At 35.0% G+C, this 17,101-nt stretch overlaps 2 protein-coding genes across 4 annotated transcripts; one reads left to right on the top strand and one right to left on the bottom strand.

The window, feature by feature from the left end:
• The first annotated feature begins 38 nt into the window (after nt 1–38).
• On the top strand, nt 39–1,867 carry LOC112280556 (uncharacterized). Of its 3 annotated transcripts, XM_024516161.3 has the most exons (5): nt 43–292; nt 499–628; nt 833–931; nt 1,049–1,162; nt 1,423–1,867. In XM_024516161.3, the coding sequence occupies exons 2-5, from the start codon at nt 533–535 to the stop codon at nt 1,582–1,584; spliced, it is 471 nt and encodes a 156-aa protein (XP_024371929.1). In that variant the 5' UTR covers nt 43–292; nt 499–532; the 3' UTR covers nt 1,585–1,867. The 3 variants fall into 3 exon arrangements, with proteins under 3 accessions (XP_090105094.1, XP_024371929.1, XP_024371931.1); XM_090248968.1 differs by having other exon boundaries at nt 39–628; XM_024516163.3 differs by lacking the exon at nt 499–628 and having other exon boundaries at nt 44–292.
• A 917-nt stretch (nt 1,868–2,784) lies between these two features.
• On the bottom strand, nt 2,785–4,121 carry LOC112280555 (uncharacterized). Its single transcript, XM_024516160.3, has one exon. The coding sequence runs from the start codon at nt 4,073–4,075 to the stop codon at nt 3,446–3,448; it is 630 nt and encodes a 209-aa protein (XP_024371928.1). The 5' UTR covers nt 4,076–4,121; the 3' UTR covers nt 2,785–3,445.
• Nucleotides 4,122–17,101: the final 12,980 nt, after the last annotated feature.

Here is a 17,101-nt window from a genome sequence, read left to right as displayed (position 1 = left end):
ACATTTAATTCCTCTCAATTGGTTTCGATCTGGGCACCCATTTGCCAACTCTTCACCTACAATAACAAGTCTGAAGCTAGTGGATAGATTCTTGAGTTTCCGATCCAACCTCTTTTGATTCTTTTCCAAGGGTTCTGATAGTTTCGGAGAAGTCTTTCATTTGGGTTTTTCATAGTTGAGAAGTGATAGGGTTTGTTTTGAAGGTACGAGAGAAGAATGGTGGAAATCGCGCATTCCGATGCGGTTAATCCTACCGCTGCACCCATGGCGAGTAGTTTCGATTCAAACAGGAGTAAGAATCTGGGCCAAGGGTTAGTTAGTCTAATTGAATGATAGATGTGACCCTCCTAGAGGTCAAGGATGATTCATTCGTTGTTCGTGAATTGATGTAATCGTTGTGTACCGTTTTTGGTAGGATAATTCAAGCACACTTCTCCTCTTTATTTGATGTAAAAATACAAGTTCAGTGTTCTTGAATGTGAGTTTTTACGGAATTAGGAACGGTGCCTGGGTATGGGCATGTCATCGGCGAATGGCAAATGCTCACAGACAGAGGGTGGAAGTTGAAGTTAATGCTTATTTGCAGTCAGAAATTCGCAAGGCTGAGGCTCGGGCTGCTACCGCCGAGGTCTTGGTCCCCCACCCTTTGTTCTGCACATTTTCTTGGTAGGATGTGATAAGCCTTGTTCGCGTTGATACATCCACTCGGCCCAGTTCGAATGTTCATTGAGCTAGTAGTAGGCCAGCTGTTCATTCTTAGCCCTTTAAAACTATTATCGAGAATCCGAATCTCCTTGAAGAAAATTATTCATTTTTTGGAAACGATTTGCAGTCAAGTATTGAGCAGAAGAGGATAAAGGACGAAGCAAGAGCCATTGAGCTAAGGAAACGTGAGGAGGCCAAGGTAGAGCAAGATATTCGTGCTGCTGAGGTACGTTTCATGTCGATATAATCGTTCTTCGTTATACTATTTGGTACAAGTTTATGGTTGTAAACGAAAGCTTGCAATGTCTGTAGTGTTTGGATTTTTTATGCCGATATATTGCAGGTAAAAGCTGATAAGATCGTCGCAAACGCTAAGGAGGAAGCTATTAAAATGATGGCATACGCTGCAGAGGAATGCGAGAAAGGCATTGCTGACTCGCATACTCAAGCCGAGCGGGTAACAATCCCAAGCTCTCTTACTTGCCTCTGTATTACCGAGGCAATATGTTTGGACAGATTTGAAATTCATATTGCTAGAGTGTTGTGGCGGTTGGATGACGATTTGCTAGAGAGTACACAGTTAAAACTCTTTAACTGCATCATGATCGGTTCAAGAGTCGTTCTATGACCGAACCCTTCTGTTTTTGGGTCGTGGGGCACAATGTTGTCTGTTTCTGATTATGTTTACGTGATATTTTTTGATGGGGTTTACACCAGGCAAAGGCAGAGCGTGAGGAAATGAAGAGACGTGAAATCGCCGAGTTAAAAGACAGAGCTGAGCAAATGAAGATTACTGGCGAACTTCCCTTTTATGAAAAAGAGAAGAAGGGCATGGGCACAAAGGTGAAGCATGCCTTGGCTTGCCACCATGGTGCGTGAATAATGTGTCAGATTGTTTACGTCTTTGCTTCTCCACTTAGGTATCATTTGTTTTGTACATAGATGCATCCGGGTCCTAGCAAAACTGAGAGGGATTACGCACTTGATCTACAATTAGCAAGACACCTGAGTAGACAAAAAAGAAAGATGTTGATATTCATCTAAAATGTAGAACAATTGTGGCCGCAACAGCATTTCTACATTTGGCGTGTGCACCATTATTAGTGTATATGTAAAAATATGAGTGTTTATTCTATGCTAAATGATCATAATTTTACAATCTTTAACCTGTGAGACCTTTCGGAAACTAGTACTCAGTAAAAGCATTATCTCCAGTGATGCCACTTTGTGGCAAGAGGATGTGCACAGTTGGAGAACTTGCTGTAATGTGACAAAGTTCTTCAGGTCAGCAGCCACGCTAAACGAGAACAATGGGTCTTTGGGATTGTCGAATATTGGCAAAGATTTCGTCGCATCTGATCAATGCAATTTGGGGAAACTACAGTCTCCGTTTGTTACCAAGCTTGCAATGGTCACTACCCTTGTGTAGGGTTTCATAATAACCTTTCCCAATCAAATGCCACCGAGTGTATGTAGTCAACAGATACCGAACTACGTGCGAAAAGTGGTGCCATCAAGCTGCTGCTATCTGCGCAACATTCCAATGACCTACTCTAGCATCGTGGTTGACATCATGAAAGTAGGGGTAAGAAGTACATGTGTAGCTTCTTTGTAGCCAAACTATCATACAGCTAGCACATTCGAAGGAGGGACCTGGGACTTCGTGCAAGCCAACTTGCAGGCGCTTCAAACACATTAATTCCATCATACCAACCTCGGACCTCAAAACTACGTCTTCTCTTGCCTAAAACCTCATTTCAGCGCGACCAATTTTTTTGTTTAGCCAAGTAATACCCAATGCAGGCTTCAACATGGAAGACATGCAACACTTGAAAGAAAATAAAAACTTACACTGTAGCTATTGGTTACATCTACAGAGGTTACCTCTGAGAGACCTATCAATTCGGTGAAACCTTACGATCTACCCCACTCACTGATGCAAGATACGCTTTCCCTTCGGTGAGAAATTGTGCTCTCCCCCAGACTGATTCAGGATGCTTTTTTCCTTAGGTGATCTTTCATTAGAAAATTTCAACCATATTGCAGCTAGCACAGCTGTCACTTAAAAAACACTCAGAGAAGGCTGTAATATCTCTAACGATCCATTCTTCTTTTGAAGTATTTTAAAAACCTTCAGAATCAGTTGGACTGGTATCGATACAAGCTGCTTATAACTGATCCGCTGCAACGCAATTAAAGTTGGCCTCGACAGGTGCCCTTAAACGTACTAGCGAATCAACAATGCATTTCCAAGCAAAGTCCTCATTAAATGTGATTAATCTCCTCAGTCTCTCCTGTCCATTAGTGAATTGTAACCTAGGAGTTTTACATCTTAAACCGAGATACCAGCTTTCTTTCGCTGCAAGCTTCACCTCTTCTCATGATCTCGTTGCATTAACCACCAAATCGGGCCCTGAAACCGTTCTTGCGCATTTGTCAGAAACTTGGTGCATTCTCCGGACCAAGACGATATCTAGATAGTGCACAAAAATCTGAATAAGACGTTGAGTGCCTGATCTCACTGTTGAAACATACTTCATCAATGTCATTACTATTCTCATATGATCATTGCTGCTGACTGCTTAAATGCTGACTATACAAACCCAGCTGCGATAACCCTCCATAAACTCAAAAATATCTTGCAGCGTAGATTGAGGGATTAAGGTTTTCCTCTCCACTCTATGCTGACATTAATAATCAACATTTTGGTGCGCAAAATTATTAGCGAACACATTCATATTCAGGTATCCTTCCTCAAAGCTTGCTCGATGAGCGATTGTGTAAGCTCCTTTGACAATCCCATCACACTGTCTAAACCTCCCACCATGGACTTGACAAAAGGTGACATCAAGGGATGCTCAACCAACAAACCACCCGCAGAGTAAAAAACTTCTCCTTCCTCAATGAGCGCGTCAACCACCTCATCTGAAATCTCATTGAAATGAACCTCTGCCTTGTCTACCCCGCCCGCACGCACCCCGGTGTCCAAATTCGTCACCAACACCGCTCCAACAGTGACTGCCGGCGCCCTAGAGTAGCCCGGGATCACTCTCCGCGCCTCCTCCGCGCTCTTAGGCTTTTCTAAGATGACACCCTCGTGCACAACTACCTGGTCCGCAGTAATCAACAACACCGGCACGTCCGCTTTGCGCAGCAATTCGGTTCCTTCAAGCTTCGATAGAATAGCCTCCGCTTTCGCATGCGCCAACTTCACCACGAGGTCTTCTGCCGCGGGTGCGCGGATAGCGCTCTCGTCGATGTTGGCGGTGACAACCTCGAAGTCAGTATATCCCATGTCGCGTAGAATGGCGTGCCGGTCCTGGGATTGCGAGCCTAAGATGATGCGCGCTGCTGCAGGCGAGGAAGCCATGGCTTGCTCACCTCCTTTCCGCCACAACAATGGTACGCGTTCCAAACTCCTCTGAAACCCTAATCTTAGTGTGGCTTTAGGTCCCCCCGCGGGATACGGTCATGCTTAACATACCTCACCCAAAGCCGTGTACTAAGGGTGGGAAGGGCTTGTTGGTCACACCTTAACAATCATCCAATGGATGTTCAACATGTGAAACGTTTTGAGGGGTATTATTTTCTTTGTTCTTGGTGTTCAAACTTAATCGTTAAATTATATCTATATAAACTAATAACAAGCAATGTGTTGATGAATTCTAATTCATGCCTCTTTAAATAATCAAATCCGAATTTCAATGTGTTCTTCTTTTGAAATTTTGAGGTATGTTTAACTTTCTATAGGTGCATCAACTATTTTGTGTCTTTAAGAAAATAATTTTATTAGTTAAGAAGTAGTGTGTGGTTGGACTGTGAAATAAGTTATTCTTCTTATTCACTTGTTGGATTTGTTGAATTTTTTTTGCTAGTATACTAAAGCACTAATTATGAAGAACAATATTTTTTATTTTTTATTTTTTACATATATCATACATGTTTTTCTTTAACTCTTGAATATTTGAAATGGTAGAAATTATACTATATTTGACATAATTTTACTCTAATTACATTAAATATGTGAAGCTTAAAAATTATTAATGATTAAAACCATGTATAATAATATTATTTTTTAAAATAAAAATTTAAAATCTAATAATTTAATAATTATATTACTATCATATATATATATATAAAAACATAATTTAATCATTCAATTTAGTTTGATTATTGATTGTATATAAAGCAAAAAAAATTATAATACTTGTTTTCAGGTTTTGAAATTCGAAATTTTAGAAAATAAATTAAGTATTGATCTTTGATATGGTTAAAATATATATATATATATATATATATATATATATATATCTTTAATTTAAAATAAAAATTAAAAAATCATAACTTCAATTATACTTATACAAATAATTAAGAATATATATATATGTATATATTTATATATATTATAGATAGATGGATGTCAATAAAATAATATAAATTAAATGATATTATTATTATTTTTTTATTATATTAATTATCTTTCTTATCCATAAATCAAATTCTAACTATTAATATATTGAAGTTATAAAACAAAATTTTATTTCTTTTTTCTATAAAAACAATAAGAACTAAGTTTTTGCATACTAATAAATAAAGTTAAATAAAAATATTTATAATGGTTAGATTAAATAATTATTTAGCTTAGGTATAAATTTATTAAAATTAATCTATAATTTTTTAAAAAAAAATTTAAATTTTCTATATTATAAAAAAACTTATTATTGATTTTATATTAGAAAAATATATTTTTTAAAAGAATGTTTTTAGTTAAAAATATTTAACATATTTTTTTTTTTATATTTTTTAAAATATATGTCAAATTTTGATGGTAGCATAATGTCAAGGGCGTGCATCATAATAAAATTCTAAAGAACCAATAAATTCTTTTGATACTCAAAATAAAAAAGGAAAAATATCAAAGATATATAATATAGAAATTAGAGTGGCTATTGCCAAATACAAAGAGACTAGGAATCCTTGAGCTAAGATAAGAACACAAGAAATACCTTAACAAAAGTGAGGAATGCTTCTTTCTTACCTCTATATATACAATCTAACTAAGGAGCTATATATCAACATTCTATGGATCATTTGACATGTGTCCAACTTGCAAGGCACATGTCTAAATTACAAGGCAAATTTTCCATATGTGCACCACATGACCAACATATACCACAAGTGGTCAATATGTACAACATATGGCAAAGTTGTTGGCTAAGTTTCCAACTTACTAATTACCTACAAATACTTATAAAGTCAAATCTAAGTCTACAAAGCTTCTAAGAAACTTGTCCAAAAAATATTGAAAAATTTATTTACTTTTACTTTTGTCTAACTCATCTTATCTTCATAATTATTAATACCACTATTAATGTCCATGGCACATAGTATTAAGTTGTTATCAATTAGTGTCCTTATTATGATAGATATAATATAATAAAATTTAATTTTAAAACTATATATATATATATATATATATATATATATATATATATATATATATCATTATATCCAAATCAACATAATAAAAATTTAAAAAATCCTATAATTAATGAATTAAAAATTTTAATAAAAATAATTAAATAACTTAATTATTAAAAAAATTATTTGATATATATATATATATATATTTATAAATTATTCTAATTTTTTAAATATTAATTATTATAATATAAAAAATTATTTATTCTAATAATTGTATGTGTTGAATCAAATTTTAATAGAACAAAGATATAGAAGCAAAATTTTAAAATTAAAAGAGTGTATTTATTAAGTTTTTTTTAATATCATATATAATTTCTAAATTTAATTTTTAAATAAAAATAAAATATTATATTAAAAAAATTATATAAAAATAAAACTTGAAAAAAGATTTAATTCTATTAAATTTTTATTTAAAAAATACTAAAAAAATTATAATTTAATATAAATTTACTTAAAAAATCTTTAAAAGAATAGAATTATTACAAAAAAATATTTATTTAGTAGAATATTTATTAATCTAATTAAATAAATATTATTAAAAAATATCTTAGTTATTTATTTAACATGCATATATAATTATCATTAAGTTTAATTAGATATATTTTTTAGAAAATAATTATACTTACTATTACATATTCTTTTAGAAAATACTTCTACTAATAAGATGGTTTTATTTTAATATTCTTATATTACAAATATAAAAATCAAAGATATAAATTTAATAAAATTTATAAAGAATAGAAATAATATTTTTTATTTATTTTTTACACTAAAGAAATCTCATTGAAAAGTTATTAAATCAGAAATCTTAATTTGCATAATATTATTGATTAAAATTAACTTAATACTGTTAATAAATATTGATTTTAAAAATTAAATTAAAAGAATATTAGCTTCCTAATAGTTTTAGATATTTGAATTTTAAGAAAAGAAATAATTATTTAAATTTATAAGACATTTGAATATCAAAAAATCTAAACATACTTATGTAATTTTTAATTTAAATATGATATCCCATGAATATCACAATTTAGATTAAAACTACTTTAGAGTTTATATTATTTTTTTTAATGAATAAAATGTAAAATGTACTCAAAGAATTTATATAATTCTAAAATATATTCTATATATGATATGATGTTTTCAACATCTATCTTATAGAATATTTCAATTGTGATTTATATTTAATAAAGATTATTTATATTTTGATTTATTTTTAAGGATTATTTTTCAATTTTTAGAAATATATTTTTAAAAGTAATAGTTTATTTTTTTTTATTAGTTAATATTCTAAATTATCTAAAAGAAAATCTAGTACTATTTGGTATTAGTTTATTTTTATTTGCTAATCAATTTCTCTAATAAAGTTTGTGTTTATTTCATCATAGTTTTTAATGTTGAAATTCTAAACTAAATTGATATAGTCATTTATTTATTATATATATATATATATATATATATATATATATATATATAGTTCTTTTTGTATTACAAGAAATATAATTTTTTTGTAAAGTTTTGCAATTGTTTAATTTATTTGGTAATGATGTCAAATTTGAGTACCTTGAGATACTTAAAGTATTGAGAGATGTGAGGTTGCTTAATTTATTTGGGAATGATGTCATATTTGAGCACCATGATATGTTTAAAGTAATAAAATATATGAGGTCACTTAATTCATTTAGAAATGATGTCAAAATTAAGAAATTACAAATATTTAAGATATTTAAAGATATAAGGTTTTTCATTTCATTTGGCAATAATTTCAAGCTTAAGCACCATGACATATTTAAAGTAATCAAAGATGTGAATTTGCCCAATACATTTGGCAACAATGTCAAGTTTAAATACCTTAAAATATTTAAAGTAGTCAAAGATAGTAAATTATCGAATTTATTTGAGAATAAAATCAAACTTAATAAATCATTGCTATCAAAGGTATTTAAAGATGTGAAGTTTTCTAATTCATTTGGAAATAATGTCAAGCTTAACCATTGTGACATATTTAAAATTATCAAATATATAAGTTTTTTAAAATTTATTTGATAATAATATCAAATTGATATAATTACTAATATCAATAGTATCTAAAAATATAAGGTTGTTTAATTTATTTGGTAATAATATCAAGATTGAATAATCTGTATTATAAAAAGTAGTCAAAGATGTAAGGTTTTTGAATTCATTTAGAAAACATATTAAGCTTGAGTACCTATTAATAATTAATAAAGTCAAAGATATAAGATTGTCTAATGTACTTGGCAAAGATGTCAAGTTTAAATGTACAAAAATTTCAAGTATATTCAAATGTATACCATTCTTATCTTTGTAATTACTTTCATATAATAACTGACCTTTAAATTTAAGTATAATCAAATTTAAGTATAATCAAATAGCCATTGATACTATCTCATACCAAGGCGAGAAGACAACCTTGTTATTTAGTCATTGTTGAGGCCTTTGTAACTTCTTTCAAATAAAATATTTAGAACACCATCAAGAGTTGTTCTTACTTCTAATAAAATCACCAAATATAGGAAATCTCTTCGAAGGTTGTGATACCAAACACGTTGTATTTCGCCGTCTATTCGAGGAAGGACATGTCATTCTTGAAGATCTTTATCTTGATTTCATTGGCTTGAAGGTTGTGACAATTATAATGTTTGATCTAATAAGTCTACAAATAAAAGTTCTTGAGTTGAATTTACTAGTTATTAGTTTTTCATCTTTTTAACGTCACAAATACCTAGAAATTACAAAGAAAGATAGAAAATAGAATGCAATCTTCTTTGAATATTATTTTTTTATAGCAAAGACTTACTATTCTTCATCTTGATTTAGATGGATGTTATCGATAAAAAGCCTCCACCACCTTTGTTGCATTTGCAAGATTCTATATTAGCTTCCATATGCATTCACTAATATCATATCCATACCAATGGATAAGATATTCTAATTTATTTTGGCACCGCCTTGAGTCTGGAACTTCTTTCGCTTTAAACTCTTCATTATCGTCTACTTTTGTAGGAAGACGTGGAGCTTATTTTCTTTTTGGTATGTTCATAAACTTGTATGGTTTAAGTAGAGATATATGGAAGATATGATGGATCTTCATTGCCTCCAGTAGATGTAATTGATAAGTAATTGGATTGATTTGTCTACAAATAGGAAAAGGTCTAAGCTTGCGATAGTTCAAATTATGACAAGGATGAATAGTCTTGATATTATGATGAAGCAACCATATCTTGTTTTGTACATTAAATTATGGTTTTTCTTTTCAATAGGCATCTACGTTGATCTTGTTGAAACATAGAAAGCATACTCCACACAAGTAAGTTAGGACCATCAAGGTTGCACTTTAACAAATAGAGTGTGGTATGAGATAATTCTTCCCATGCCAACCCTTTCCTTATATACTAGTACCAAGGTACCAAGTGCTACAACCCATATGGGATATCTCCTAGGACCAGCCCTCCCCTTGTATTCTAATGCACTATAGACCAGCACCTAACCTTATGGGATATTCCTAACAACACTTGTACTCTATTGACCATTAGCAACTACTTAAAGAGTTCTTTCCTTCAACACTCCCACTTTGCTATTGGTCAATTAGCTATCAATCCTAATGCCTTACTCAACTTGTTGTGTCTTTCTCTAACTAAGGCTTTTATCAATAAATCAGCCAATATGTCTTTGGTTTCACAATACATCATATCAATAACCCCCATCTCTATCTTCTCTCTTATGAAATGATGTTGAATATCAATGTGCTTGGTTCTTGCATGATGCTTTGGATTCTTTGCAAAAGTAAGACATCCTTGATTGTCACACCTCAATGGAATGGCCTCCAATTGCACAAGTCCAATATCTTCCAACCTCAACTAAATTGCCTCCATTGCTCTATGATTTGCTGCCATGTACTCCACCTCCATTGTGGACCTTGCAATGGTTGGTTGTCTCTTGCAATTCCAAGATATGGCTCCCACTCCAACAAAGAATACATAGCCCGTTATTGACCTTCTATCGTTTGTATCTCCAGCCCAATCCGCATCACAATATCCATGTAATGCAATATTATCTCCTCTAAGACATAGTTTGAGGTTCAAAGAGCCTTTCAAGTACCTCATGATTCTCTTGATGGTTGCCCAATGCATAGGACCTGATTTTGCCATGTGTTGGCTTACAACACTTACCGCAAATGCAAGATCCATCCTTGTGTCTACCATTGCATACATAAGTGAGCTTATTGCTGCCTTGTATGGTATGCCTTGCATTTGATGCTCAACTTCAACATACTCCTCATTCGTGAGCTTCATCAACTTAAAGTTGGCCTCCAAAGGAATTCCAATGGGCTTGCAATCTCTCATGTTGAATTGTTTCAACACTTCTTCAATGTACTTGCTTTGGCTCAATGTGATGGTCTTTGATTCTCTACTTTTTGTGAATTCCACACCCAAATAATAATGGAGCTCTCCCAAATCACTCATCTCAAACTCTCTCTCCTATTTCTTCTTCAACCAATCCAATCTTACCATGGTGTTGCTTAAGATGATTAAATCATCTACATAGAGGATCACAACCAGCAAGAAGTCCTTGGCTTGCAATACATATAAAGAATGGTAAGCTTGACTCCTTACAAAACCTTCCTTCACAAAGAATGAGTCAATGTGTTGGTACCATGCCCTTGGTGATTGCTTGAGTCCATACAATGACTTCTTCAACTTGCAAACAAGTTGGTGTTTGTCTTGTTCAATAAATCCTTGAGGTTGCTCCATGTAGATGTCTTCTTCCAATTCTCTATTCAAGAATGCTGTCTTGACGTCCATTTGATGCATCTCAAGGTCCATTGATGCTCCAATTGCTACTATGGTTCTAATGGTGGTGAACTTGGCCACGGGTACAAATGTCTCATTAAAGTCCACTCCAGCAACTTGTGAGTAGCCTTTGGCAACCAATCTTGCCTTGTACCTCACAACATTGCCCATAGCATCTCTCTTGGTTCTAAACACCCACTTACATCCAATTGCTGATCAATTTGGTGGAAGTGGAGTCAACTCCCATGTCTCATTGTCCATAAGAGATTTGTATTCTTCTTGCATGGCAATCTCCCACTTCATTGCATCACCACACCTCATTGCATCACACAAAGTCAATGGATCATCAAGAATAGCAACATTGGCATGGTTTTCACTTACTTGTGGAAAGATGTGGTTCTTCTACCATTCACCTTGTGGTCTTCTCTCACGTGTTGGATATCTTCTTTCATGCAAAGAGGATGAGCCTTCATGCATCTCTTGTTGCCTTGTATGGTTCATGGAGTTCTTTCTCTTACTCATTGGTTGATATTCTTCATCTTCATTCTCTTCATTGTGTTTATTGTATCTTGCTGGAATTGAAGTCTTCATAGTATTGGGCTCTTCTATCATGGCATCTTCCTCTCTTTCTTTACTTTGAGAATGCTCTTCTTCATCTTCTTGTTTGTTTGCTGGAATTGAAGATGTGTCCAGAAACACATCACTACTCCCACTTGGACACATCTCCCACTTTTCACTACCACTCTTATGCTCCAAGAATTCTACATCACGACTTTTGATGATCTTTTTGGTATCTAAACACATGAGCCTATATGCCTTGGTGCCTTCACAATAACCAAGGAATACACATCTTGTGCCCTTTGCATCAAGTTTGCCTATCATACTATCTGGAACCTTGACATATGCAATGCACCCAAAAATCGTCATGTGGGATATGCAAGGTTTGTTACTAGTCCAAGCTTCTTGGGGAGTCATTCCTTCAAGTACACTTGTGGAACACCTATTTCTTGTATACACGATATTTACCACAGCTTTCGCCCAATACTCATACCCAAGTTTTTGAGCATGAATCATACTCCTTGCCATCTCCATAATGGTGTGATTTGCTCTTTCAGCAACTCCATTTTGTTGTGGGGTGTAGGGAGTGGAGGTTTGTCTTGCAATGCCTTCATGCTTCAATAACTCATCAAAGTGTTTGGACAAATACTCACCTCCATTGTCCGATCGCAGCACCTTAATCTTGTGCTCACATTGCTTCTCCACAAGTGCTTTCTACTCGTTAAACTTGGCAAAATACTCACTCTTGGCCTTGATGATGTAAATCCATACCTTCCTTGAGAATTCATCAATAAATGTGATAAAGTACCTTGCTCCACTCATAGATGGTGTCTTCATGGGTCCACAAACATCCGAATGCACAAGCTCCAGCAATTGGTTTGCTCTTGTTGCAACTCCACTAGGAAATGGTGTCCTATGTTGTTTGCCTTGAATGCATCCCTCACAAGTAAGATTCATGGTAGAATGGCGAAGGTCTAAGCCACTTACCATGGATTGAAGCTCCTTCATGCTTTTGGCATTCAAATGCCCAAGTCTTTGATGCCAAATGTCCACCTTATCTTCATTTGATGGAAATTCAGCAAAGGCAGCAACCTCCACTCCATTGATCCTCTTGAAATTGATAATATAGAGATTGCCATCCCTAGTCCCTTTTGCTACTTCTTTGCCTTCCATGGTTCTCACAAAACATCCATTCATGTTAAATTGCACTTTGCACCCATGAGTTACAAGTTTACTCACCGAAAGGAGGTTCTTCTTCATCTTTGGCACATACAACACATCCTTGAGAGTGATTCTCTTGATTATGCCCTTCACCACCACCTCCACTACAATGGTGTCCATTCCAATGGCTTGTACCATACCATTAACACCCAACCAAATCTTGGTTGCTGGAATTGATTGATAAGTGTTAAATGAACACTTGTATGGAGTCATGTGTTTGGTACATCCAGAATCTACAATCCATTTGCTCATATCAAGCATGGAAGGAGTTTGTTTTGCCATGAATGCAAAGTCTTCACCTCCATGTTCATGAAAAGCATTGTTGGCATTCTCTCTTTCTCTTCTCTTTGCCTTGAAATAATTTCTAGCAAAATGGCCTGGTTTTCCACAAATGTAACAAGTTTTAGGAAGATAACGTTGAAAAGGGGCACTTGCCTTACTTGGTCTTGTAAATAGTGCTAATTGCTCCCCAATAGACTCCTTTTGCTTTCTTTTGGTTACTTCATGGACTAGTCTTGCCGTGATATTGTCCAAAGTGAGGTCTTTCCTTGAAATGGACTCCAATGCCACAATGAGGGAGGAATAGGAGTCCGAAAGACTTGAGAGCAATGTCATCACAACATCTTCTTCAAGTAAAGGCTTGTCAACAACAGCAAGTTGGTTTGCAAGTGCTTTTACCTTATTCACATGAGCCATGAGATCTTCACCTTCTTCCATCTTCACGGTGAAGAATTTTTGCCTTGATTATAGTACATTGGAGAGATTCCTACTTTCATAGACATTGCAAAGAGTCTTCTATGCATCTACTGCCCCTTTGCAAGAAATGATATGAGCAAAGTTGCTTTCATCTAAATTGGTGGCAATGATGCCAAAAGCCTTCTTCTCTCGTCTTTTGAAGTCTTTTTGCTCCTTGATGCTTGCCTCTACCCCAGGTGCAAGTTCCTCCTCATCTATTATCTCCCAAAGATCCAATGATGCCAAAAGTAGCTCCATTTTGGCCTTCCAGTGGTGAAAGTTGTCACCTCTAAACTTTTCAACAACTCTTAAGCTATCAACCTCAAAAGATGCCATCTCAAGCTACAAGTAGGTCCAAAAAACTCTTGATTTGGAGTTGTAATGCAAAAGATATGACTACTTAAAGATTGCTGAACTACAAACCCAAAATTCGCTATTTTGCAACTTTTTGCATATTTTGAGTCCAAATTACGTCTAAATGGTGGGGAATGGTTTGTAATGTGATTTCATGACTTTCAAACGTCTCTCTCACGTCAGTTCACTCAAAAATGACTTACTTTCTCATAAAACTCTCAAATATTAGTGCTCCTTTAGCAAAGACACTATCAAGGTCTTGCACTAAGCTCATACACTCACTGTCACGGCCATAATCATGTAAGCTAATAATTACATATAGAAATAGGTAGAAGTAAGTAAAAGTAGATAAAAGTAACTTAATTCTATAATATTTAATATAGAAGCTTCTTAGAAACTTCTTAGACGCTGCTTTGACTTCATAGGTGTTTTTAATTGACTTTTTGGATTAGAAACGTGGTCAACAAGTTGGCCATGTACCACACATGTTGTTAGCTTGAAGATCAAGCTAACTATGTGGCCTACACATAGAAAAACTTGCCTTGTAAGTCAAGGCATGTGTCCTACAAAGTCAACACATATTGGAGGTCCTATAGAACGTCGCCACGTAGCCCCTAGTTAGATAGTATATATAGAGACAAGAGTGAAGGCTTCTTCACTCTTGTCAACTCCTTTCTTGCTTCTAGTCCAGGTTCAAGAGTCTTTAGTTTCTTGTCTTGTGGCAATAGCCATTCCAGTTTCCTTTTAATATACCTACTTGTTTATATTTTGACTTATTATATCGAGATAGCCTTTTTGTGTATATTTTCCCTCATCGAGTCTTTGTCCTTGATAGATTGAGAAGAGTACACTTACAATATCAGAGCTTTATTTTTCTTGAGTAAGAGTGGATTACCCCTTTCTCTTGACAAGACATAAGCGTATTAGAAGTTTGCGGATTACCCACTTGTAAACCGATATTGTTCTTAGTATCTTCTTTGTTATCAAGTCTTTCTTTTCTTTTGTCTTGAGCAGTATCAAACGAATTTTTCTTCTTAGTGTCATTATGGTAGAGCTTGTTGAAATGAAGAGTGCAATGGCACAAATGCAAGAGCAAATGAGGGAGTTAATGCTTGCGATGCATCAACTCAATTCATCAATACATGAAAGAACAAGAATAGCAGAAAGTGGGGATATAGAGATGATCGGAGCTGCTTCAACATCTACAACAAATCACGTTCCTTCTCCAATTTTACAACACTTTGTAAGCACTAGAGAACCAAAAATTGCCTTATCCGAGAAATTTGATGGTACGAGATCAAAGTTTCGAGGGTTCATCAATCAAGTACAATTGGCAATTGAACTTCAACCGCAAAGCTATCCAACTCCAGGATCACAAGTCAGGTTTATTGGCACTCTACTTTCTGGTTCTGTATTATCGTGATTTTCGTCTTTTCTTGAACAACGAAATCCAATATTGGACAATTTGGAAGCTTTTTTGGTGGAGTTTTGATCTATGTATGGTGAACACGATGCAACTCGTGTTGCAACAAATAAGATCCGAACTCTGCGACAAGAAAATCGCTCAGTAACAGTGTATGCTTCACAATTTTGACAACTTGTAATTAACATCAAGTGGGATGATGCTGCACTCATCAGTCAATTTTTTTATGGATTGCAATACGAAGTAAAGAAATTGATGCTCAACTTACCTGATCCTCAAACTTTGAGTCAAGCAATTGATTTTGCGGTAAAATGTGATAATCGACTTTTTGAATTTCGATCCGAGAATCATTTACGGGAACCTCAACGTTATTACTCAATGGCAACATCAACATCTTTGCCAAACGTACATTCGGAAGTAGAAGACATGTAAATTGACGCGGTACGTTTTAAACTCCTAACTGAGCAAGAAAAGATTCGTCGTCGTCAAGAAGGATTATGTTCTATATCGTAAGGAGCAACCACAACTCAATGTGGGTGATAAGGTATGGCTACTTCGTCGCAATATCAAGACTACTCGACCTTGTGACAAGTTGGACTATCGTAGGCTTGGCCCCTTTTCTGTTTCTGAACAGATCAACCCAGTTGCATATCGGTTACATCTACCGGTGTCGTGTTATAACACAATTATACAGTGAAAATAAAAAGAAAGGGGAATTTTATTAATATTCAGTTACCTCGAATATTGGGAGCATCGACCAACTCCAGTACAAATACTGAGTGGTCAGGTTCAGTCACTCCGTTACAGTCAGCCGGGGCATACTGAAATGCTCCATTTGATTCCAATAACGGGAGTCAGCAGGAAGAGAAGGACCAATTTACAAGACGGGTTCGAGGAGCCAATTGGATCCAATTTCGATAATCCAATCCGGGTCCTCTTATCCGATATGAGACCTGAATTGGCCGGTCAACCCAGTGCAGTCTAATTACGGGAAATCCAGGTCTTACTACGGGTCTTAGCCAATCTGACGCGAGGACCAATTTGACCCAATTACGGGAACATCCAGGTTACTACGAGCATCTTTCCCAATATAGGACCTGAATTGGTCGGGCGACTCAATGTGGTCCTGATTACGGGGTTCGATTCTGTTTCAGGCTGTCCTGTTCTCTGTGCCGTCTCAGGGAACGTTGTTTTCGGTAAATGGATTTCTTAAAGGCAAAAACGGAGGAGAAAGCTTGACGGCGAGAGCCAATTTCGGATCCAAGCTTGAGGTGGGAGCCAATTCCGGATCTAAGACGGAAGATTGAAGAAATTCAGAGGATAAGGTTAGGTGGGATATAGTTTTGGGGGTGGGTTTTTTTTTTTGAGGGAAATCGGGGGGGGGGAAGGATTTTTCAAGCTTCTGCAAGGTTACCAGTTCGATTTTTTTTATTGGAGGTTTTTGAAGATCAAGGGAATTAGAGAGAGGAGCTTCATGCTTCGGGTCGGGGAAGGAAAGACATAGAATTTGGATTTTTCTTCTTCGTAGAGTTTTGGGGAAGACTGAGGCAATCGCTGCTGAAGTCAGTGTTGTAATGGTGAATCGGGATTTTTAAATGAAGTGGGTTTGAATACTCTTGACTGTTTTGTGAAATCAAGTTACGTCTGTGATTGAAGGATTAAAAGGGTGTCTATAGGATTGAGTATGCGGAGTGAATGAAATTTATTGGATTAATCTAACAAGACAGTCAGTGGATACAAGATCGTAAGTACAAAGCAGTATTGAAGGTTAACAGTTTGGGTTGTACGGGGTTCTCTGTAACGTCTA

This window comes from Physcomitrium patens, chromosome 3 (assembly GCF_059467195.1).
Source record: "Physcomitrium patens ecotype Gransden chromosome 3, ASM5946719v1, whole genome shotgun sequence".
NCBI classification, from domain to species: domain Eukaryota; kingdom Viridiplantae; phylum Streptophyta; class Bryopsida; order Funariales; family Funariaceae; genus Physcomitrium; species Physcomitrium patens.
Note: the sequence above shows the minus strand (reverse complement) of the source record. Positions and strands in the feature narration are given on the sequence as shown.